The sequence below is a fragment of the Lytechinus variegatus genome, chromosome 4, assembly GCF_018143015.1.
Source record: "Lytechinus variegatus isolate NC3 chromosome 4, Lvar_3.0, whole genome shotgun sequence".
NCBI classification, from domain to species: Eukaryota; Metazoa; Echinodermata; class Echinoidea; order Temnopleuroida; family Toxopneustidae; genus Lytechinus; species Lytechinus variegatus.
In genome coordinates, this window is record NC_054743.1 from 17,770,804 (window position 1) to 17,797,998 (window position 27,195).

Here is a 27,195-nt window from a genome sequence, read left to right on the forward strand (position 1 = left end):
ATTCCGAAGGTTCATAATTCTGAAACACGTTAATTGCCTATACCTCGATGTTCGTTAATCCAAAAACGTAAAAGGGTTCGTTAATCAGAACATTTGTGGCGTTATTCCGAGGCTTCGATAATCCGAAAAAAATATAAGGTTCGATGTTCCCTAGGTTCGTTAATCCGAAAACGAAATAAGATTCGTTGTTCCGAAGGTTCGTTAATCCGAAAACGAAATAAGGTTCGTTGTTCAGAAGGTTCGTTAGTCCGAAAACGAAATAAGGTTCGCTAATCATTAAGTTTTCGGACTAACGAACCTCATTTCGTTTTCGGAGTAACGAACCTTCGGAATAACGAACCTTCGGAAATACGAACCTTCGGAATAACGAACCTTCGGAATATCCGAAACTTCGGAATTACGAATGTATGCGTTCTTTTCAAGACATAAACTATCGTGTAACAAGGTACCAGCGTAAAATCTAGTAAGCTTGTATGAGACAAAATATCGTTCGATTTCAGGGATTGATCATGTTTAAAAGTACTTCAGTGATACTTGACGAGTGCAATAGTCATTACAGTGGAGATAAAATGGTACTCCCGGTACTACATTAATTATATTCATTAGGATGGTAAACTCTGTACATTATATTACCAGTATACAAAATGGATTGAAAACGATAATTAAAAAAGAACCGAAACCTTAACTTTGTCATGTTATGTTTGTGTATTATGATACTTTGGTGATGTTAAATCATGGGCGTACAGAGGGGGGGGGTCTCTTTCCCCCAAATATTTCACGACCAAGAAAAAACAAAGAGAAAAGGAAAAGGATAAGGGTCAAATATGATAGTATTTTCCGAATATTTGTATGTCAAAGTCTATCACAAACTAGATTTTTGTTATAAAAATGTCGAAAATTTTGCTGGCTCACTCGAAACTTCAACTTCTTACTGATTTTATGCGACACGCCATAACGAGCCCCCTCAAAATTTGTGGCTCATTACGCCAATGTGTGATATGGAAATATATAAAATCTTAATTCAAGCTATAATACTTACATTCATGATATCAATTGATTTTGTTTTAAATGATAATAAATTCATCGCTCAGCATTTATCCAATTATCCTCACAGATGAGTGAATAACGCAGTATTCGGTATAGTCGTGACGTCATCCAGATCATATAATTTTGAGGTACTCTCGATAATTCTTATCTTTCAATACGATTCAGCTATTATAATAATGCAAGTCCAAATCGCTTTATGCAACCTGTTTTACGTTACCACTGATCAGGCATTGTTTATCTTACAAAATACTAAAAACTTAAACAGAAATCTTGATATCCCAATATCCATTGCTACAACGTTTAATATTGTTTACACGAACGACTATATAACACTGTGTATTATCTCTGATTGGCGGTGTGTAATAAATGGCTCCTCTTAAATGTGGAAGCGCCGTGGTGTAGCGGTTCTGACTCTCGCCTTATAATCAGAGGATCGTGTGTTCGAATCCCACCATGGCCTAGAGCCCTTTGGCAAGGCGTCAATCCACATTTGCCACTCTCCACCCAGGTATTAAATGGGTACCCGGTAGGATGCGAAAGCCTATGTTGCATGCCCAGCAATTGAGTCTTGAAACTCTTGTTGGAAAGCTCCCCAGGGAGTGGAGAAGGTGCATACATTGTATGTGGGCATGCAATGATCCAATGACCATGCAGGGTGATGATATATCTGTAAAGCGCTTAGAGACGCCGCTCCGATGTGTTAAGCGCTATATATAAATGCGGAATATTATTATTATTATAGGTTTTCCCGTCCAATTTCGTCAAAATTTCAACCGATTTAATGATGTAATAGTTCAATTTGCAACTAATTCGAATGACCTATGAGATAAACATTTAAGTACCTAAATACTTATATTTGATTTAATCATATTGGCACGCGATTTCATGGTTATTTCATTTAAACAAGTATAAAGATCGAGCAAATTCAAAAAGCCGAAGAGATGTTTTCAAATTCGTAACGGTACCCTCCTTGCGAAGGTTTAGGAATTCAAAATCATTAATATGCGATCACTTATAGGATATGCACAGTGTTTTTCGTTTTTATTTATTTTTTTTTTTTACTTCATTTGAATGATTATGGAAATGGATTTTACTTCTTAATTGGATGTTTACCATTATACTGAAATGTATCATCCACCTGAAAAACCATCATCGGAACAACAACTCGTTTTTCCACTTTCATTCAACTATAGAACGTGGTCAATACCATCCCTTCCCCACAACGATATAATTTACAATTATGTGAAATAGAAAAAGAACAAGATGATGAAAAAAATACCTACCATTATGATTGGCATAGGTCACCCACCCACTCACTGGCGGATCCTGGTGGCTCTAAAGGGGGGGCACGGACACGAGCCGGGTGTGCCCCCCCTTTAGAGCCACAATTTAAAAAAAATCGTGGACCGTCCCTTATTCTTTGGTTAATAACCTTCGGTTTTGCTTGTCAAATTCCTAGGGAAATGCCCCCTTTTTTGGAAATCCTTGATCCGCCCCTGCACCCACTCATTAATCACTAAAAGAATAACCGTTCACAACAATATCCTATATCCTATAAGTGTTACATGAATTACGTCTTTATCAAACATAATGGAATAAAATTATTCTAACTGAAAGATCAGAAAAAAAAGGTAGGGTAAAGTTTGGAGAAAAAAAATTGTATAACGTTATAAAAGAAAAATGACCACAGAAACATGTTATCTGAATTTAGACGCTTAAAGTGCAAATATGTGTGCCGATTAATGGAATTGAAAATGGTATTTTGGGTGAAATTAAACGATCAGTTCGTCGTTGCGAAATTAAATGACGACTTTGGGCCATTAATTTGAACGAATTTCTCCCTAAATTGAATTTCTACCAAATACAAAGGAATGATATAGAACGGAATCAAATGATGTATAAATGAAAATGAACCATGTGTGCAGAGGGTTGACAAAATATTTCGAATTTGAACGTCCTTTCATTAAGTTAAATGCAACCCTGATGAAATTGGACGGGAAAACCTATATTATCATGTATTATGATATAAATATTCTATGAAAATAAAGTGCATGAATTAGCCTTTAAAATATAATGAAGAGAAATTCGAATGTTTTTTAGAGGAAATGTACATTTTTCGCTGTTGGGTAACATGTCTGCTGTATGTATCGAGTATAGTGATTTACTAATTCGAGTGTACCTATATTGAATACAAGACCGGACAGCTAAGAATGGTGCATTGTGGGTAATGAAACTGGCCTGCTACGAGTAGTTGGGTACTTGAGGTGGGGCTATAAGGTTGATGGTTCGTACGTATCCTATCAAAGTGTGACGTCAGTTGCCAAGGTGTCATCTGGTTTTAAACAGAGTCGCAGCTGACGATCGTCTGTTGTTGCTATTATTATCATTATTTATTCGACCAATATTTTAAAAAAAGTACATACACATTACATCAGAAAAAAATACAGTACATGAACATGCAAAGAAATGAGAGAACGGCATGTGGGTCAGGCCGGGGGCACAAAAGCGAAATTCATCACTGTTGCCAGAAGGCATGAACCCCCATACATGCCGCTCCCGAACGTAAATCAAATATATAAATACTCTAACACAAATACGTTGGAAAAAGGGAATGTAAAAAAGGGGAACTAAAAAAATTGATTAAATAGATAGGCCTAGAGATGCATTAGAAAAAAATACACGTTGGCTCGTCTGAAAAATAGGTTCTAAGTGATCGAATTCCTCATATGATAAACACACGTTTTCATTTGGCGGGTTCATTTGTTTAGGACCAGGCCGCCATGACACCATGGCAACTGACGTCATCGCTTGGTACCCGATAGTAAACGAGGTTGTATACAATTAATACGATGTTTAATTTTTTGTTTTTACAATGTTTACGGTGTCACTATTATCATGGTACACCTATATTAACGAATCAAGGTATCATTCTGTTCTTCATCATCATCAATATCGATCATCATCTCCTTCATCATCATGATCTTGACCATCTTCATCATCATCAACATCGTCATCATCTCCATCATGACCTTCACCATCTTCATCATCATCATCTTTGTCGTCGTCATCATCATCATCAACATCATCATCATCTCCTTCATCATCATGATCTTAATCATCATCACCATCATCGTCATCATTCCTCACCATCATCATCATCATTTTTCAGCAGGATACTTTTTCAAGAAGCACCTATAGGCTATATCACTGTTCTAAAATGTTAATTGCTTGACGTTGCCTCACACTCTCTTGGTTTGGGGGATAGCGGGCGGTATTTGTCCTGGCGAAATATATCCCATCGTGTCCCCTTGAAATGTAAAACTCCACTTCATGGCTAAACAGCTGACATTATCATTTTCTGTGTCGGTCGGGGAAAATCTTTCTGTCGGTGTCTTAGGAAAGGGAAAGGTATTCAAGGCTCAAAATAGTATTTATAATTTTGATAATTCATTTTAACGAGGGAGTAGTCGTTACCAAAACTGTTTTAAGTACATTTTGATTTATTTTTACAAAGATGATAAAGTATCGCATCATGCCTAAAATAGTGCGCGCGGGAAGCGAGATCTCAAACATGTTGACATTAAATAAACATCAAGATATTTATTTGATTTCCGACCAAAAAAATTGACATTTTAAATTTTTTTTTTGGCGAAGCGCAATCTTTGTAATCCAGTACATGATGGGTATTCATTTGCATTTTCGGTATTCCAAACTGATCGCTTTAAGCACATTTTTAATAAAGGAAGCGAAGAACAAACTACTCAATATAAACCAATATTGCGAGTACGCAGTCCGAGCTGTTTCGGGTTTTATTTTTTGAATAATTATCTATTCAGATTTAGGCCTTTGAAATGTGTTCTTCTTAATCTTGTAAAGGATGGATATCTTCCTCAGTAAATAATACAAGCGGGAAACGTGATATGTTTTTTTTTTTACTTATTCGCATCCGAAACTCGACATTTTGGCACGTTTTTATGAAGGAATTAACTTAGAATGTCTTTAGTATGTGTTAGCACGAAGCACGACTCTGCACGAGCTGAGGTATTTGATATATTGACCCGAAAGAGGGCATTTTAAGTATTGTATAACATGTAGGGAATTTGTGAAGAACACATTGATCTCATTATAAAGGGCTGGTCCGGGCTGAAAGTTAATAAATAGAGTAAAATTCACTGAGCAAAATTCCGAAAATTTCATCAAATCGGATAACAAATAACAAAGTTATTGAATTTTAAAGTTTAGCAATATTTTGTGAAAACAGTAGTCATGAATATTCATTAGGTAGGCTGATGATGTCACATCTCCACTTATTTTATTATATGAAATTAGGTTTATTCATTTTTTTTCTCCAACAACTAGAAAAATTGGATTGACAACTGATTTAGTGCATTAGATATTCATTGCTGCAACTTATTTCATTATAAGGGAGACATATTATTCACAAAAGTATAAAATAATGAAAAAAAATACGATTTTATGTATAATAACATAAGAAAACGGAATGTGGGGATGTGACATCATCAGCCCACCTAATGAATATTCATGACGGCTGTTTTCACAAAATATTGCTAAACTTCAATAACTTTATCATTTGTTATCCGATTTTGATGAAACTTTCGGCATTTTGCTCAGTGAATTCTACTCTATAAGATTGTATTAAGATATAAATATTTTGCAGCGTGGACCATCCATTTAAGTAAATGAAGCGAGCGCGAAAAGCAAACTGATTTATTTTTTACTATTCAGCATGAAAAGTGAGACATTTTAAGCACTTATTGTCATCATGAACAGGATGCGCTTATCATTAAACAATTTTTAATGCGAATGCAAAGTGGGTGCTGAAAATATTTGACATACTGAGAGGCCGGGGGAGGGGCCTCACACACCCACACGCACCCCCTACATGCACATTTTTTTTTCTATATTATTGAAAAAATTATACTAACCTGGAAAAAAGGGGGACATGAAGGATTGCTTGGGGAAATTCGTCAAGAAGATATGTATAGCACTTATCAAAATTGAGCGCGTAGCGCGAGCTGAAAATTGTTCATATTCAGCATTTTTATTGTTATAATCAGAATGCATATCTCACTAAAACAAATAATTGAAACCTCGAGGCGCGAACAGAATAGTGTGTGAACTTAAGGGGATCCTTTAAGCAGATTATTAGCTCATTCAATATGGAATATATTTTTTTGTTTGATAACCTGAAAGTTTTTCTGATTTTATTTCATCATTTAATCCCCTCCCTTTATTTCAGTGGCATTTTTTCCTCTTATAATTTTCTGCTCTTTTTCTTCTCCCCTTCTTTTACCCCTTCATGTTTTTTAAATTTTCTTCTCCATTTTGTATTACACGCCGTCGCTTGGGGACCGCGGTCGACCTCTGGGTCCGCCTAGTAATAAGTAGAATACAATTATCTTGAAAAAAGCCCTGAAAATTGAAAAAAAAGTATATAGAATTATGAAGTAAACCAATATTTTGTAAAAGCAGTTGTATGTATGCCGTTATGAATATGCATTATAAGGGATAGTGATTGTGGCATGTCATTATTTACCCTTTTTATCTAATTGATCAAGGGAAATATTTTTACATGTCTCCCCCGTTCCATGTAACTATGTTGCAGCAATGCAATAAATCTATAGTCTAAGCCTATCCTCTATCTAAATCTTACATTCATATGGGAACGAAATATAAACAGAATATAATTCAGCTCGCTCATCGCATATTCATAAGACTGTTTCGTCGAAATAATGCATAAATTTCATGAGAATTTTGCTGGGGGTGCTGTATGTTATACACTGCGATATTTAACACCCGAGGCGGCACCCCTGGATCCCCTTGATATCAGGTTAAAGCTGAAATGTCGAAATTTGACCCAACTCACCACGAATTTGGAGTGAAAACAATTTTTCATTGTTTTGGATTGTCTGGGTTTTTTTCAAAAACGGCATCCCCTCTTCAAAACTCGTTCCCTGATGACCTCAGCTGGCTGCACCACCACCACCACCACTATGGGGTACATGTTTTGACCCGATGAACACAACTTAGCATGGAGCTCTTATGTGACCGTTCACTACACTCCGCTTTGCCCTCCCTGCGTGCATTGTACTTCTATTGGTACTTGCATTATTGCAAACGTACGTGCAGACGGTATTCATACATCGCTCATTCAGTGTTAACGAACAAAAGGCCGGCAAGAAGTCATATTTCAGTGTGACGCGACAGTACAAACGTGTCTTTCTGCCCATCAACCATCATCAAACAACCAAGCTATGTAAAATACCGAGTCTGAGGACACGATTTGCGGGATATCCCATTTATATTTCTTTGTCTATATCACCTACAAAGCTAAAGTCAACATAAATTTTCGAGCCGAATTTGTGCAGACGGCACTACGCGGGTACATGTAGTACAGTGTCGGCGAGACTTACGGATCGTACATGTAAAATTATATGGATTCGCAATTCTCGTCTGTGACAGTGTGTCTCAGTAGAGTTGCACAGCGGAGTAGAAAGAAGACTGCGCGAAGAATGACTCGTTTGTCTCGAGTGTGAGCCAGTGATTCGAAAAGATGACAGCAGGAGAAGGAACGAGACAACTAGACGATATTATTCTGCAAGGCCAAGGTGAACATCTCGTGAAACGGTGAGTGTAACTTTGTTATATTATCAGTTATTAACTTCATACGAATAATAGAGTGTGAGATTTAGAAGGTTTGCATGGGTAGTCTAAAGACTAGAATATGACAAGGTTTGTAGTAGTCCGGGGTAGTAGTAGTAGAAACACCATGACCATAGTCCCGAAAAAGGACTGTTTTTATATATATTTCTGAGAACGTTTCGTGCACGTCATAAACTCTGCTCTTCGGTTAGCAAAAAGAGCAGAATTTCGTGCTCGAAACGTTGAGAATAACAGTTTTCATTAAAGAACCATTATCACAAAGAATACCTTATACAGTCCCTTCAAGACTGCTTAACATGGAATGGAGTAACCGTAAACCCGATCATCCAACAATAGAGTGCTGTGGATTTATCTCAGTCACCGGGCTCAGTCACTTATCTGCAAAGTATAATCTCTTTTCATTATTACCTTTTTGTCCGGTACAAGACATGCATTGCTAGGCATTAGCAGGACTGGTCATAAATCTCATATATGCCATAGCTGCTACTAGCATGACTAGTACTAGCTTTATGTGTTCTGTTATGTTACTTAAAGGACAAGTCCACCCCCAACAAAACGTTGATTTGAATAAAAAGAGAAAAATCCAAAAAGCATAAAACTGAAAATTTCATCAAAATCGGATGTAAAATAAGAAAGTTTAGACATTTTAAAGTTTCACTTAATTTCACAAAACAGTTCTATTCACCTCCTGGTCGGTACGCAAATGAGGATACTGATGACGTCATCCACTCACTATTTCTTTTGTATTTTATCATATGAAATATGAAATATTCAAATTTTCTCCTTATTGTCAAGTGAAATAATGATTAATTCCTCCCTGAACATGTGTAGCAATGTTTTATACGTAACTATATAGTTCAGTCGAGTCACTGGTCCTTATTGTATAATTCAAACAGTAAAAAACAAAAGAAACAGTGATTGATGGACATCATCGACTGACTCACCTAATTGTGCATATCACCGTTTTGTGAAAAATAAGCGAAACTGTAAAATGTCATAGTTCTTTCTTATTTTACAACCGATTTTGATGAAATTTTCAGTGTTATGCTAGTTTGATTTTTCTCTATTCAAATCAAAATTTTTCTGGGGTGGACTTGACCTCTAATAAGAATCAAGCAAAAAATCGTGTAATGTGAGTGTATGTAGTGTAGTTTGAGTCGATATGGCTGTGGTTGGAAAAACACGACAGCTGATCATGCTGACATGGATGTGATGTGGACGGGATGTTTTGAAAGTTGACTGAGCTGGCTGAGAGATATGCTTCGACCCCTGATTCACCCCAACACGATGACTAATCGGGTCGACATGGTCGAGGGTTTGATTCATGTTCAATTTTGGTTTCCACAATCTCAACACAGCAAAAACTGTGGTGTTAACCGGTGTACATAGAGGACCACACCAGTTATTTTACACCGGTGTTAAATTGGTGGTGTTAGTTTTACACCTATAGGTGTTATTACAACACCTTTGGTTGTTACATTTACACTCTTTGGTGTTATGTTCAATCTCTAGGGTGTAATTTTAACACCTCAGGGTGTGGTCCTCTTAACACCAACTGGTGTCAGTTTAATTAACACCACAGTTTTTACAGTGTATGAATATCAGAATTGTGAATAAGAAAATTAGATAACATTTATCATTTATGAACACTCGATGCTGTATAACTCAAATATGGAAAAGGCATTTTCGGTATGGTTCAAGTCAAGATATAGGCTTTGATAACCATATAGTTTTAGACAATGAATCAATATAAGTATTTATTGAGATAGTACTCCATGGTTGACTTATACTGTTTTTTTTTTGGGGGGGGAGGGGTGAAAAAGGGTAAATCCTCAAACGCTACGGTAATCAAGGTCATGATTTCCAAGATTTCCAAAGGCTTATGCATTACAATTTTCTTTAATTAACCACAATAATCAGTCAAATTTTGGATTTGATTCGTCACTCACAAGTTCACAACCAGTACGTATGAAAGACCTAATTCTCGAGTTCAACCTTATTATCAAACCGCCGCCCGCTCTCGTAAGAAGACATGTCTGACATGTAGATGCAGTGATCTTATTGACATTTTTGTTTGTGAATACAATGTAGTGGATTATTCATGAACGTCGTACAACCTCCCATATTCATAACATGGATGTTTCCACTTTCGATCGCTGGCTGGTTATGTGGTATTATACCTATCTAATCTGACTTCACGCTTGTTGTCATTCATCTTTTAATACAAACAATCTTTAGCGGTAACACCCCCCCCCCCCCACTCAGTGTTATTTAGGGTACGCATAATTATACTCGTTCCCTCCCTTTGAAAGCACCCCCATATCGAAGGTCTGCCAAAATTTCTGAACCCCCATTTCGAGGGCTTTTCGCAGGCTTTTCCTGCCTTGATGGAGACCCCCTAAATCCGGAACACTGCTCAATGTACCCCCTATTTCAGGTGAGCTCTCATTCCAAGGTCCTGAATTCAGGATTATTTAGGCTCATTCGAATGAGCTTTCAAAACTAGCAAGAATTTCAGGGATTTGATCATTTTTTCTATGTTATTCAAATATTTGATAACCCCCTTTTAAAATTTCTCAGGAATCCAAAGAGAGATAAAAAAACACCACATTTTTAAAGAAATCTCCGGGGGGGGGGGGCGGGGGTAACATGTACTTCTCTAATGTTTTTTTTTTCAAACAATCTTTGTTTGATAACCATTATTGAAATACAAACTGACAACTAGTATTTGCTAAATTTTTCACCCGATTGTTCATTGCTCTAAATAGAAATCATCAAAGCAATAAAAAAGCTTAACAATTGAAATTTAACTCACAACTCGACATACATGTACAAAGCACGGAAGTGACTAGACAACTGGATATTCACATGCACTCTTGAGGTGTCTGTATACTTATTGGCAGGACTTGTGATGTCTTCTACGCACAGTATTAAAGGGATATACTTCGGGTTGAATTTGAAAATAACTAAATCTTAATTAATAGAGGCAATACACTGAGCAAAATGCTTAAAACGTAATCAAAATTCCGATAACAAATATAACGAAGTTATTGAAATTCAAAGTTTGACAATATTTTTTTTAAATTAAAACAGTGATTATGTATGCCGTCATGAATATGCAATATTTCGGTTTATAATCTTATATCCCCACTTCCTTGTTTTTCGTTAATACATTAAATCCTTACCATTTCATATTTTCACATTTATGTGTAGGATAATGTCTCTCTTGTATGAAATAAGCTGCAACAATGAATATCTTACGTATTACATCACTTGTCAATCCTATTTTGTTTTTCCTGGTGAACAAAATTTGAATCATTATAATTTCATGTATCAAAATACAAAAAAAAATGGATATGACATCATCAGCCTGCTCATTGCATATTTATAAAGACATGCATCTAACTGTTCACACAAATGAATTTTATAATGATATTTTAATAACTTTCTTATTCCTTGTCCGATTTTGATAAAACTTTTCAGCATGGATTAACTCTTTGAGGGCCAAGTCAGTTGCTTGTAATTATTTTTAGCAATGGGAAGAACAGTTATTTCATAAATTGATTCAATACATTTGAAATCCCCCCCCCACGATGATAATGATAATAATAATGCTGATGATGATGATGATGGTGAAGATGATGATGATAGATGATGATAAATGATGATAATAATAGAAATAATAAAATGAAATTAAATAAAATTAAAATCAAATAATTTCACCCACATGCATGTGACACTATCAAATTTGTGACATGGGACCCTTGATATTTGATATAGCCCGCATACACAAACAAATGAACAATCCTTTGTTTTGATTCATTAATTGATTCTCTGTTATCCATAAACCACTGTTATCAAAAGGCTAATGCATGTATGTTAATTAATGGCGATGCTGGGCAGCTATAGCCTAATTATTTGATTGCGATTGTTTGGTTATTCATTTAATTATAGGCCTTGGGTCTTCATATATCGAATCACTTCAAAGAAAATTAAACCCAAGTGTGTTTATACCCAATTCAAGCAATTGTCTCTTCCTTGTGTACGTACACTGTGGGGATGATGGGAGATTTGTCACCGTAATACATTATAGATTAATATTCCGTAAGTTATTAAAGGCTAGATAGTAATAATATACTAGTATAGTTCCCCATGCAAGCAGCGCAGGTGTTTTGGGGACAAGTTCCGTTCAAGATAGATGAGGCCGCCATGAAGGACAAGAGTCACTGCATTATTTTTTTTGTAAATCATCCATCTTCGCTGCAGGAGTCTGCAGCTTGTTCTTCGTTTTTTTTTTAAAGATGGGAAATTATGTTTAGTACAATATACCTGTATAAGCACTTGATTTAGAAATTGGTGCATAATTACGCACCACATCCCCTTTCCCTTTTAAGTGAGGAAACATTTTCCCGGACGATTTTTGCGATCATTTTCTTTTATTCATTGAAGTATTTTATATACTTAGGCCTACTACTCATTTATTGATTTATTACTTACTTATTTTTGCTTGTAATTTCTTAATCGATAAATCGATGGCACAATATCATATGAAAAGTTGGATCGTGGTTTCGACTTTCGACCGGTGTGGTCTGACCGTCGCAACTAGGATTGTCTTTTAAAGATAAATTCCAGTTTTGGTAACGATCTCAAAATGACTTTTTACAGAATCTAATATAATGGCCACCCAAATGTCTGTTTGTATGAATAAAAAATGTGTGCCAAAGGATTCTGGAAGAAATTGTGTAATTGCTGAGAAACAAGCAAAATAAGAGCGGATTCGGTCACTTCCATCGGGTCTTTATTCCAGCAATAATAATACTCTATCCCATGTGTGCCTATCTGTGTTGGTGATCTTCAGAGTTAACGTCTTTCAGCGTAGATTTCAAGATTTCACAAAGTTCAGGTTATGTAACTGTACCAGATGTAGATCCTCGATGATATTCTGACAATTAAGCCTGGTTTTACAGACTTTCTCATGAAATCAGTGTTTACTGCAACTACTGGCATTTCTCTTTAATTAGCAAATGAAATGATGCATGCACCTTACAATGTCGACCTATTATTATGTCGTGCGAACGTGGCAAATAGGCTTGTTAAAGGCCAAGTCCACCCCAGAAAATTGTCTATTTGAATCGGTAGAGAAAAATCAAACAAAGATAATTCTGAAAATTTCATCAAAATCGGATGTAAAATAAAAAAGTTATGACATTTTTAAGTTTCGCTTATTTTTCACAAAACAGTTAAACGCACAACTCATCGATATATATATGCAAATGAGAGTCGATGATGTCCATCACTCACTATGTCTTTTGTTTTTTATTGTTTGAATCATACATTTTTTTTCAATTTTTACAGATTTGACAATAAGGACCAACCTGACTTAACTTATGGTTAACATGAACTGTTAAAATAATGGTAATTCCACATGTTCAGGGAGTAATAACATTTTGTTTCACATGACAATGAGGAGAAAATTAGGATGTTTCATATTTCATATTATAAAATACAAAAGAAATAGTGAGTGACGTCATCGGTCTACCAATTTGCATACCGTCCAGGATGTGTATATAACTGTTTTTGTGAAATTAAATGAAACTTTAAAATGTCATAACTTTCTTATTTCACATCCGGTTTTGATAAAAATTTCAGTGTTTTGCATGTTTTTTTCCTTTAATTCAAATGAACTTTTTGGTGGGTGGACTTGGCCTTTAATATAGGTTTAATATTTGCGCATTGTTCATGATTAGACTAATGCCTATGAAAAGAAACATCTAGGATCAGCATGAGAATAAAAAAAGGAAGGAAGAAAGAAGTAAAGATAAAGAAACAAAGGACATGGAAAGTTGGTTTATCCGATCGTGTAGATTTTACCGGAATGCCCTACTCTATATTATAACAGTGCGCGGCGGTGCCACTGAGCTGCACTCTCCAGTGTACAGTCCGTGTCAATAAAAAGTTTACAATTTGAAAAAGTCCTGGGAATTGAAAAATATACAATATATATGGGGATAACTGTTTCACATATATTCTTGGTTGTGGGTCTTATCTACATCACTTTATCAGGGCGATTCCATACGTGTCGTACATGTACGGGACATTTTGACAATTTCTAGTTTCTTAGCCAATAAGTAAAACAATTTTTTGTTGTCAATGATAAATCTATAGTGGGTAGTCATGTGAAACACTAATAACCAACACAAAAAATTGATTATGGGTAAATTATAGGTGAAAATGTTGTGTGTCGTACGGGACGCAGAAATGTCCCGTACGACACGCAACATTTTAAGCTCTAATTCACCTTTGGACAGCATATTTTTATTGGCTGTCAGTTTTTTGCATGTCTACCCAGTAATACTTTAATATTACCACAAAGCAAATTGAAGTTTTTCGTTCGTTTGGACAGCAGGTTGAAAAACGTTGTGAAAATGGCTGATTTTTCTAGCATGGAATCGCCCATCAAATGAAAGTAAAAGTTTTAACGGAATGTTACGCTTGAGTAAGCACTGTCCATTTTTGTAAAGCTCGCAGAAATCGGTTTGCGCGGAAATGCTCATTTTCACGCTGTGTCAAGGAAAAAAGGCGAAAACAAACTGACCATGTGGTACATTTCTTTTACGTTTTAGCGAATTTAAATGAAACAGAAACACTTAAATATTTATCTAACAACTTTGCCACCCACCCATTGAACATTTTAACACTAGGTATTGTGAGGACACAACTGAATGTAAACAAAAGTTGATTTCACATATCTCCAGTATTTTTTCACTAAGTTTTTATAATTTAAAGTAGGACCATACTTCATACTTCATTTAATACTTATTTCTCCACATTTTCCCCAAGCTTGACAATGATTAACAAACTTGAAATCGGCCATATTCATGTGAATCACAGCTCCGTGTGAGGCAGATAATCATCACGATGGCCTCGGTGTGTAGGGAGGGGGGGGGGGGCGCCATGGCGCTCTATGAAGTGTTTTGGGCAAGCTAAAAAGGCAAAGCATATCTTAAAATCAAACTACCTTATTAAAGTCTCACGTGTTCTTCATGATTAACGTCTAATTTCATTCACATAGCCATTTCCAAGTTCTACTTTTACGCAAATCATTTTTCATGAATTTTTCAAAAGTAAGTGGTGCTCACTCAAGCGGAAATATTTTTCTACAGTTATAATTTTATATCGTCACTTGCTTAAAGAGATCTGTACCAATGTTTAAATGTGGGAAAAAGCTTCAGGATATAAAGATATTACAAATTATAATTTTACAGCATTATTTTCTTAGTGTAAGCTTTTTTGATAAGCACTGTATAGTATAAGAACATGGACAGAATATGCGTAGAGTTTTAGCTCCATGGAAAATGTATGATTTGGGTCCCTGAATAGTTGCAGACCTGTGAAAGATTATCAATAGCGGGGAAGCTGTCAGAATAATGGTTCCTTCAAAGTGAAGTCCGAAGGAAGGGATTACAAATGTACATGCATGTATGTACCATGTTTGATAGGGATCTGTCGGCACTTGGTGTGAACTTAGATGTGCTCCCGAACTATACGACCAAGGTTAATTCAGAAACGTTTAGATCATCAGACATATCATGCTTGATGGAGATCTGTAGGTAGTTGGTGTGACCAAGGATGTGCTCATGAACTTGGGATACGAACAAGGTTAATTAGGAACATGAAGATGTACATCTTTAGGAACCAACATGAAGATGTATCTTCATGTTAGGAGTTGAGGATCTCGAAGAAAGGGATTACCATTTTGATGGAGATCTGTAAACAGTTGGTGCGACCACTGATGTGCTCCTGAACTTGGGATGTTACCAAGGTTAATTAGGAACCTGAAGAAAGTAATTGTAGGCCTTCCATGTTTGATGGAGATTTGTAGGCACCTGGTGTGATCAGGGATGTGCTCCTGAATTTGGGATACAACCTAGGTTGATTAGGAACATGAAGATATAATCTTCATGGTAGGAGCTACGGATCTCGAGTCGAAGCTGATGAAGAGATTATGTATGTCTAGCAGCCTACTAAAGTTTGATGGAGATCTGTAGGCGCGTGATGTGACTAGGGATGTTCTCCTGAACTTTGGATATTACCAAGGTTAATTAGGAACATGAAGATATATCTCAGTGATGGGAGCTATAAAGATCACAAAGGAGCAGATTTAGGCCTACACCATGCTTGATAGAGATCTGTATGCACTAGGTGTGACTATGATGTGCCCCTGAACTTGAGATAGTAAAATTACGACCAAGGTTAAATAGGGACATGGAGACCTTCAGCTACAGGAGGTAATCCCGAAGCCGATGAAGGGGTAATGTAAACACCTATCATGTCTGGTGGAGATCTATTTCTATACAGGCACTTTACTGCGACCATGTATGTGATCCTGAACTTGGTATACGACAAAGGTTAATTAGGAACATGGATACATCTCTTCTTGGGCTTGAGCTACGGATCTTGAAGGAATTTAGGGATTATGTAGGTCTGTGTTTGGTGGAGAGCTGGAATCACTTGGTGTGAATTTGGATGTGCTCCTGAACTTGGAATACAGAGACCGTGATTAAATAGGGGGGGGGGGGCTACGGGAGGACAAAGGCGTGCGCTGGCGTTCAAAGGGCACTCGAGAGAAAACAAATTTCTGTTTGTTTTGTGGAACACTTAACGCTTGCCATTCACCCGATTTAAAACACGTTGACAGACAGATGACCTTACCGCCAAGGGGTCAAGGGGGATGCCTTTGTTGACTTCACACTTTCTTCAACCGCTTGCATCGGTTGGTTGAGTTTGGTTATTTGTCATCGTTCATCACATTTTAATGCCATATTTTCAACCGCCATGTGTACGTCCATACACCGTTTTACCTCCATCCATAAACGAATGTTTTGCCTTGTTGATGGTCATCATACAGGTCATAGGCCTTATATTTCTGATTTTAGTTTTTTAATGTTAGGTTCGCATCAGGGGAGCATATTCCTTGTCACTAGACCCTGAATGAAACAATTACATGTATGTAAACCGTCAGAAGGCGCAGTTACACTCCTGCACTCTAGATACATGTACCATCCATGGTCCAAGAACAGTATCGATTGTTATTAAAAAAAGTGATAAATTACGAAGTATTGACTTCTTTAAAAATCTTAATTTTCATTGAACTTCTTCCATTGACTATAGGACCTTTTTCATGCATTTCTTGTATGCATGTCTTTACTTAGATCTCCTCCGCCAAAAGTTAGTAAGCGCTCCAATATGTCTACATCATGAACTTACATTATAGGCCTAAATTCTTTTTTGCTGGGGGCAGAATGCGTAAACTTTTTTTTGAAAAATACTCGAAAGCGAGGCAGCGAAGCTACCGAGCTTGTTTTGGGGGTTCTTTTGCAATTTGTAAAGTGATTGTTTTGTGTGTGAATTTTTTGAAAATTTTCAGTAAAAAAATTTAAGTTTTCAAAATTTCTGGGAGGTAACTGCCCCCCCCCCCCCCGCTGCCTACGACCATGATCTACATAATTTGATTCATTTGCGTATTCAAATTATTTTCTGTAGGTCTATAGTTTGATAATTCTTAACGGAAATAATCCGTCTGTGTAACCCTTATATATTTCATTGCAGATAGGCCTACATGTTGATATTGATGAGTCTGGTGAAATAAATTATGTTTAGTCGTTGACGTATTGTACATGTTGTACATGAAACCAAAACCCCGCTTATGGCTACTTGTGAAGTACTTGGTGGTTTTACATCCGGGATATGAAATTCTACTGATATTGAATAAGACAAAACTCTGTGTTGACGAAAATTTGCAACTAGAGAGAAAACTGGTTTTACACTGCAGCTACTGAAAGTTTTCTTGTACAGGACTCCATATGCAATACTGCCTTTTTGCAGATCTCTTTAATTTCATAGCTAACAAAATTTAGATTATTACCGATGATATCCTTCATCTCAAATGGCCTTCCGATGGTAAAAAAAAAAACCCGGCGGTGACTAATACTAGGGGTGTGAAGTGCGAACCCCGTCGCCACCCCACCCCTCCCCCATATTTGTAACCAATACCATTGGTCTGAATTGAATGCTTGTTATACTGGGGCCTTTTTAAAAACAAAATGTAGTCAGATGTGTTTCATGGAGACGTTTGTTCATGATATTCATTGGCAATTTTGTTCCCAGCAAATCAGATATGATGATTCCGGTAGCTTATTATGAGGAGTGAAAATCTCCGACAGATTTCTTCCCGAAAAGCTTCCGAGCCATGCTAGCTGGCAGTTCTTGAGCATGTTCAAATCCCTCGCGTTGTGGATCATTCTGTGTACCCACAGGGTACGGCCGACCCTGTAGAAGTTCTTGGCATTTCTCAGAGCAAACATCTTGAGAGTTCAAGTGCCCTTATGCAGTTCCTTGTGGCGGGTGCAGTCCAGTATGATACGAAAACTACAAACAACCGTATCGTGTAATTATTCCTGATATAGGACGCATGTATACCGTCAGTCTAGTCAGTTATCCAATCCATGTTTAGTTTTTTTTTTTTCCACCATAAACATAGAATTCCGATTTTGTGACTTTTCTTCAGTATGTGTAGTTTTCTGTGGTCTATCACGTTCACAGTTTATTTCGGATGTTTTTTTTTTTTCAATAATGGTGTCATTGCCACCTGAGCCCAGTTAAAAGGGGGGAAGCAGTTTCCGTTTCCGGTCATTTACATAATAATATTTACACTTAGAGGCATATTTTAACTGCTATAAATAGTAATGAGGACATCGCCAAAATAAATGCTAGCATTTAGGGAATTTTTACGAAATAATGAAATACCTGAAAGTGAAAGTGAGTTCAAGTGCCTTTCAGTTGATTTGCAACTAATAATTGTATCGTACTTAAGGTGCTGATTGTGTATACTTTCAATTCTTCTCGAAACTTCCAGATATGCAAATCAAGTGCAATCCCAGAGTATGTCGACTAAAAGTGACTAATTTCCCATTTTCATTTAGACTACATGTATGTCCAGTTTTATAATTTGAGACTGAGGGGATTTAATTTAAATTAGTCAACTTGATGATTACGGAGAGTCATCCGGGGGGGGGGTGCGCGAATGGGGCCCATCTTAGTCTTCCCCTTTATCAGGGGCGTCTCTTAGGGTAGCAGGGGCGACTGCCGCCCCCGCTTCTTCTTTTTCAAATCGCCCCAACAAAATGTGCTTTACTTTGTTGAAATTCAAGTTATGATTTATTTCTGGAGTTACGTTTGATTGCCAATTTGCCTTTTTCTCTCCAGCTTCAACGGGCGCCATGTTATTCATGAGAGTGACGGGGAGCATGGCGTAGTGGTTTGACTACACTTTCTCGCGCATCAATGGATATCGCACACACGGGACACTGAAACATTTTATTTGCATTTCAAATTCAGAGAGAAGCACTCGCTGTCTTTACCAGAAAAATAAAGAGAAAAACAAGTTAACAAATTCATGCGACCGCGCAATAAGAAGAAACGAAATGGGAGAGCTGACTGACTGATTATGTACATGCATAAACCCATATTATTTGTATAGACGCTGTGATTTTGTTTTATGAATAAAGCTATCTTCGTCTATTTGAAAAGTTGTTTTTGCAGAAAAGCCACCGTAACCATAAGTGTTTTTAGTCGATGCACACATATATGTAGGCCTATAGCCTTACTGCTTGGTTTTTTTTTAAGGACGGGCCTTCCTGAATTCAGCCTGCTTAAATAGAGGACATGTGACAAGCATACCACTAAATTTTAAAATTTTATATGCTGTAAAATGCGAAACTCTGCTTTTATTTAGTTTCATAAATATACTGAGGTTCAGTCAATCTCATCGATATGAGGGGGACGATGATTTCACTCGAGACGGCAGTAGGCGCTAAATCCCTCATGCATCCTGATTAATCTTTAGTTTCGGGCATTTTCACCCCGCCCCCTTATATACCTTGATAAAATAAACTTGTTTCAGGCGCTCTGTACATGTAGGCCTGCATGAATGTTGTAAATTGCCTCCTGAAAAAAATATCTAAGTGCCCTCAACTATTAAAAATATTGGACAAATATCATCAAAAGAAAAAAAAAATGGGTGTACTTTGAGCAAGTTGTAATTTCTTTCTTCATTTTTTTTTTATATCAGGGTGATAATTTTTGTTTGTATGAATGCAACCGTCTATTAAATCACCTTGTTGACAGGAAATGGAATAACATTGTGGGAGGGGCTGGTAAAAGGCACCCACCCATCTCCTGCATGCTAAACGCTGCCCTGGCTTATTCTTGTTTGATCATTCATATTTGGCATTTCAAACCCGTTCCTGTGCCAACCAACCTTCCTAATTGAAATTCCCAGACAGTTTCTGTAATGTTGCAATCACATGGCCAAACAGGCTCCAATTTTTATTTTCTAATGATTATCCTTATCAGAAGTTCAAGTACAAGGCAGACTGGTAATATGTACAGGGTCGTAATTCACGGTTGGGAACCTGGCGTGTTTAATGAGCCGATAGGTGACAGGATATTATACAGGGAGTCAATAAAGGAAGGCAATATTATCACCCTGTGTGGGGGAGGGTGCGGGGATTATGTTCTTCTCGATATAATATTGCATAAAAGTATATTATACATGTACAGTAAAACCTCGTTATGGTGAATTGATAATAATAATACCGATTGTAATATTGCGTTGATTTGAAACGCACGAAAGATGGGCGGCGCAGAAGCGAAAACGAGAAAATAAAGAAGAGGGGGGGGGGGGGGTGAGAAAGTGAGATAAAGGGTGGGAGTAGGGGGTTACTATATGTTTGTGTATATAAATGTAGGCAGTACCCCCGTATATGTTTTTTATTCAAAATATGAATCGAATCCACCCTCCCTGGCACACACAAAATTCCCGTCGGCGCCCAACCGTTTTCAATCAATGTTTCTCATTACATGGCACTTCATGCACTCGTTCTTTGAACAGGTCATGTTCAAATTATTTTGTAAAATTATTCCTGTCTCTATTTTTTATGCATTTTGGCTCTGATATGCTGAATGCAAGAAATGATCTGACACATTTCAATTTCCAAGCCAGTTCGTAGTTCCTTTCTGCGCATGATCAAAAGATTCTACGCATGATCAGAAGAAGGTCATTTGTACTAAAGTGACATGGTGCTTTAAAATCTAATGAGATAAGCACCAACTTTGATGTCTTGATTATTCATATTCTTTTGAAATGTCGTTTTCATTTACATCCACAAAAAACAACAATGCTTCCACGAACGACTGGTATTTCACAGTTTGTCAAGTACATTGTGCAACATGCTGAGATATGCATTCAAAGTAGGAATGCAACAAATACCTTCATTAAGTGTTCATTGGTGTGCTATTCTAGTCACCTGGTCTATTCAATTTCTTCATCATGCTATGTAAGGCAAGCTTACGTAATATCTTGCTTTGAAATCTGCTTATCATGATGAAAGAAATGAAAAAAATTGCCCATGAAGTAACTACGAACTGGTCTATAAAGGTTAGTACCCCCCTCCCTCCCCTCCCCGTGAAATGCATTGAGCCCTGGGGGCCTGATGTAAAGCAATAAAGGCATGGCAGGATTTTCATTGAATACGCCTGTATACGTTGTACAATTTTTTTTTTGGGGGAGGGGGTTAAAGAGTTTTACAAATTCGACTATACATGATATAATTTCATAATTATAGTTTTCGACTTAAGGCCCTGTTCTTATTCTATTCAATTTTTTTTCTTTCTGATATATTTCTTATTATTTCTTATTTTCTTAAAATGTGGTACGTGTTTCAGTTTCTTATTTCCAGGAAAAATGTCGAGGGAATAATTATGAACATGTGGTTAATTCGCATGAGGCAAAAAAATAACCACAAGATGAAATGCCATATGTGCCATTTGTGTTTGTAGAACGCGTATAGAATACCAGTCAGGAAGACGGTACTTAGATAGACAATGGAATTGTGAGAAAACATAGGATATTAACCTCTTTTATCTATTTTGGACATTATTTCCCCATAACAATTTCACTTTCTTTGTTTGGTGGTGATAGTTCTGAAGTAACTTATTAGCATGTGACCCCGGGCCCTTACATGATATGCACACAAACACCCCCTCCCCTCCATCTCTCTCTCTGTTTCTATATCTATCGATATGTCTGTCTGTCCGTCTGTCTCTGTGACTGAACTGAGTTTATGTGTGTGAGGGTGGTTTTTTCTTATTCTTTTTTCTTTAATACTCAGTACAATTGATAAAGGTGACCTATTCTGGGAAACGCGACCCCCTGCATGCTTACCGTTTCTCTGCAGGCATCTGCGGGTATAACGTCAGCAAACCGACTGCATCGGTTCATTGACATGTCATGATGTCGTGCACGAACCAGGTTTGATCTTGTTTATAAAAACATGACCATAATTAAAAAGGCTAATGATATACATGTATATCATCCCACAGAAGCAGGATTAGTTGCATGAGTTTCATTATGCACTGGTGAGTGGCGACCAATTTAGTTTGTTTCTTAGTGATTTGGGTTGAAAATAATTATGATGAAAATCATCATAAATAAGTTTTAAAACACAACAATTAATTATGACTGTCATGAAGTCATTGCGGTTATTGCCACTTTCTTCCCTTTTTTCACTTTTTAATTACAAGTAGCCTATTTGCCTCCATGTCGTGGGGAATTTCATTTGTGCTTCCGCATTTATGCTTGCTTTTATCGTTTTATTTATTCAACCATTTTTAATAACTCATTCATAATTTTGTTTATTTATTCTTTACATTTTGTTATTTCATTCCCTTATTCATAATAATTCATTATTTCTGGACTTCGAAAGAAAGATTATGCCTGTTCCTTGAAGATGAACCATACCAATATTGTAAGCGTAAACATCACTCTGTTTTTTCATGTTTCTGAGATGATGGTAGGATTTGTAAAGAGTAATTTTATCCATATTTATTTTCTAGTCAAGTTTTGTAAGTTCGTTCTCATTTTAGACAATGTATTATACTAAACGTATCTCAAAGCAACTCGGTGGCTGGAAATCTACTGATCGTGGCGGAATGAATAGGGCGTGAAAAACGTGGATACATGGGCGGAGAAGATGTGAGGGATGACCAGGGTCCCACTGAAAATAGCAATTTACAACGAGATTGGTGATCGACTATCTCTGTGGGAATCGAACCATACCATCATGGAATATCCCGCCTGACTAGGTCCAAGATGTCTCTTTTTGAAAGCATATCAAGAGACAGCGATGTCCTCCATTAGTTTTCCCGACCTATCGTTGCTTCATTTTGTAACGTGTCTTGTCAGATGGTGGATTGATCGGTTGGGTTGAAACGACGAGATATGCAGGTGGTATAGCACCGGTTCGCCGAGTTTCGCTCATGCGGAGTGGGGGCGCCTCGGGGCGGGGGCGGCAGGGATATAAATAGTGTGACTGGGAATGGGGCTCTTTATGATATATAGCTTTGTTTTACTGCTGAATCTTGCTGATATTATGGAGGACGCCACACCTCCTTGGACGTAACATACAAACATACAAACATTATTAATTTCATCACATTAGCTAGGCCCGCTGAATTCGGGTTGGCAGAACTGTAATGATTTTGAAGCTGTATATTCTGCAAGCACAGACCCTGATTGAAACTTTGATCAACAAGTGTCTCCACGCAAAGACTAGCACTTACTGAACTTGCTGTTTTAGCGAGAGGGCCTTCAGTACACAAGGCAAGAGTATAGGCTGCATATTCAGACCCTTAACTCGAGTGAAGGGTTTGCACAGCAGACTAGGAGTGGTAGGCGTAGGCCTATCTCCCCCCATAAATAATCCTGAACTCCCCCCCCCCCAATCTACAGTAGCTTGTCGAACCCAGTGTAATGTTTGTCATTGAGAATGGCATGGTGAACCGACCCTCCCCCCCCAAAAAAAAAAAATCTCTCAACTGCCTCGTCTGCACCCCCCCCCCATCCCCCACCCACCCACAGCCTTTACCCCTAGTCTGGTCAACGAGGCGCCCTGACTGCTCGTGCAGGGCGGTTTCAGATTGGTAAAGGAAATAGGCTTATGCCTAAATGTCAATGAGAGGAGGGGCAGATGGACCGGAGACAGAGATGGAGAGGGAAGAAGGTCAAATTATCACAGAACAGGTTTCTGTATGTGGCATGATGGTTGATGAATTATTATTGAGAATAAAATTGAACAAAATGTAAAAAAAAAAAATGTTCGTGAAGGAAATTATATCTATATTTGTGAGGATAGCCCTTAACCTAGAGAATGTATATTTTGTAGGTTCTCATTTTGGCAATTGCACTTAAAGTTAAATGATTGCTAGTTGCTACATGGCGATGTATTTCATATTTACCATGTTTGCGTAAATTAATAAAAGTCAGTTGATGCTGTTCCGTGACTATCTCGTTGTTATTGATGATTTTGTGGTGGTGATGATGATGAGGAGGAGGAGGAGGATGACGATGACATTTGTGGTGGTAATGATGGTTGCGATGGGGGTGATGATGACGAAAGTTATGGTAACGCAGGGGAAGATGTCTTCAATGTTGTAATGTAAAGTGACGGCACTCAATAGTCTGATAATTGTAGTCATTATTTTGAAGGAATTTATATACTGTCAAATAAAATTATTACAGTGAATGATGTTGTATTCTGCTATGCAACAAGCACGCGAGATCGAGGCCGCCACGTTGCACCACTTGATGTGTTTTGATAGATATCTCAATCATGTGCCACATCCTGATCTCGTCTCGGGTGTCAAGCGTAATGAATACTCTCCTTACTATGATAACATCTGTAGATAAAGGTTAATAGGGATATGTAGATCATGATGGGTAAATTAATCTCGTCGGTCGCATGATATTCCCAACTAATAAAGCTTAACAAGTAACACCAGTGTAGCAGAATTCGTTGTGAAGAAGCTTCTGTATCTGAGTCAGGAGGAGGAGTAGTCCTTTGCCAGGACTGTTCTACTTTTCAGTTATGTTGTTGATCAATAACACAATCTTCGACCTCTACGCCCGAAAAGAAAACAGCCGCACGATTTTTGAAGGGCGTGAAAGAGGGGATAGCGCGATCACTGGGGAAGGCGCGCAGGGGATGGAGAATGAAGCAAATGGAGAGAAATAACAAGTACACCGACGTCTAGAATCTAGACTAGAGGAGGAGACAAGGAGGGATGAGCCAGAAGCGCCCTTTTTTATTGGATTATATGAAGTTTTCATGACGAGGCTGCAAATACACGCAACTGTCGACAACTATATGATATTCAGAATCAAGAACAAGATCATACGTAGAAACATCGCCCAACAGTTTATCCCTGTTCTCAAGAAGAAACCAGAAGACACATACATGTATGTTGAAGGTCTATTTAGCCATGGTCCTACTATACTCTGACATGATTCAGCCATGCTCCGAGTCTAAACCACCCTTACTTGGCGAATCGGACAGCTTTTCAATATACTTCATATTAAAATTCATGATCTCCCACTTCTGATTTGGCTATTATCATATCCTGTTTTGACTCTTCTTTTTTCACCTTTGGGTCTTGTGTTTTATTACTTTCCTTTTCCAATTTCTTGTTTATTTGGTTCTTTCTTATTTAATGAGAGGACCTTCCTTGTAGCTTTGAAAAATTCATATTACCGTAGTTACTGTATGAGATAAAGTCATTATAAACCTTTTGTAAAAGTGGAGTGTGTACCAGGCTACCAGCATTTGTATTTGGGTCAAGGAAGTACTGAAAAAACAAGTTATTGCGTGAGATGCTTGACTTATATCCCCCTTCTCTCTCAAGGTCATTCATTTAACCCAGGTGTGATTTAATCCCTTTCACAATATACTTAAGTTTTAATAAGAATAATGGTTTTGTGTACGTTAATTTTGTTTAACTTCATGATATTGAGTATTGGAATAGGTATTGTGCTAAGTATATTGATTTAAATAGCAAATCAACAATGCCTGGATTTGATATTCTTGCTGAATGAATTATTGATGAAACAGGAAAAAAAAACATAATCTCACCTACACTTGACAGAACTGAGTTTTCTTTACCAGTATGATAAGCAAAGAACGCATTTACAGTGCTTATTGAATGGTGACGACTGACGAATTTTATTAACATAAATCCCGTAATGTGATGTACGAGAATTGGCCAGACTACATCGTGTCAGTTTGGCATTTCAAATTAAACCCACGAGATCACGTGACACTTGTTTACCTGCATGGTGAAATTTTGTTATTCTGAAAAAGAACAAGGGTCCGGAAATCTTGAAAATGTATTGAATAAGATGCATTGTTTGGATGATAATGATTTTGACACCTCTTCTCTTTCGCCCACATTCTTTTCTCCCCATACGCCCTCTTGTTCTCTCTCTCCCCCATCTCTCCCTTAGGTGCATTGTGTCACGTGATCTCTATAGTCCCCATCCAAAATGGCGCGTAGACGTCTGATGTGGGCAGTTCTCTCCTTCCTGGTCCTATCCGTCCTCTTTTGGGTCTCCTCCATCATCATCAGCGACAAAAAGGAGTCCATTACCAGACACATATCCGTTCTTGGGCAGACGGCAAGGTAAACCAAAACACACAAATGAAAAATGAAAAAAAGACATATCAAATGTGGTAGTCGTGATATCCAGGCGTTTATAACATTTGCTCCTTGTACACACATCATCTTACTTGCAATGTTCTGTTAATTCTTAAATTATTTTTGGATGGAAATTTTTGGTGAATAGAATTAAGAAGTCGCTGTGTGACGATTCGATTATGTAGGTCAAAATCATTTTGACGTTTTGTTTATGTATTTTTTCATATCATTCAAATATCTCTTTAGGGCTAGATTATGATTGAATTCAAAGTATAAATGGCGATTGAAAAAAAATGAACAAGTTAACTGTCAAATCTTATTTTCTTTAGCTCATTTTCACCAAACTGTTTGCAAGACAAATGTTTCGATAAAGATGCCTGGACATTAGATTACCACAAATGTTTTCTATTTTCTACTTCCTGGCTTTTACGTTACCTGCATGCCCAATCTTCCGTGGTTTGAGAATTTATTGGGGAAAAAATCTTTGCAAATAACCTATTGAATTGGCTCCTTTGAAATGTCCTCCTTTTGTAGTACGATTTTTAAATCAAAACTAGTAGGTGAAAGTGTAACAGGATTGTAGTTCATTTTTTAATTGCAATTACTTAATGCTGAAGAGAATGGAAATATCAGTATTCATGAATTTGAAGAATCAGCTACATTTTAAAGTTCCTCTTGAATAAACCCCAAATTCTTGTTTTTCTGCTTCTCTCTCATATAGTTTTTATATTGGGCTTTGTTTGGAGGTTTTGATAAGCCTGTAAGCCAATAATCGAGGCTCTTCAAAAACTTATTTTAAGACAAGAACAGTAGCAGAATGCATTTGCATATCATGCGATGCATTTCATATTATTTGGAACTTAATGTCTTTAAAGA

The 27,195-nt window shown here is 37.2% G+C and overlaps 1 protein-coding gene across 3 annotated transcripts in view; it reads left to right on the forward strand.

Annotated features, from left to right (window-relative positions):
- The first annotated feature begins 7,015 nt into the window (after positions 1 to 7,015).
- The window catches only part of LOC121413532 (galactose-3-O-sulfotransferase 4-like), a 33,446-nt gene continuing 13,266 nt past the window's right edge, over positions 7,016 to 27,195 (forward strand). The window contains exons 1-2 of one of the 3 annotated variants that reach the window (XM_041606374.1): positions 7,016 to 7,695; positions 26,129 to 26,304. In XM_041606374.1, coding sequence (XP_041462308.1) covers positions 26,168 to 26,304 — 137 coding nt within the window. In that variant the 5' untranslated portion in view covers positions 7,016 to 7,695; positions 26,129 to 26,167. Of the gene's footprint in view, positions 7,696 to 26,128; positions 26,305 to 27,195 lie in introns of those variants that run through there. The other 2 variants (XM_041606375.1, XM_041606376.1) reach the window with 2 other exon arrangements.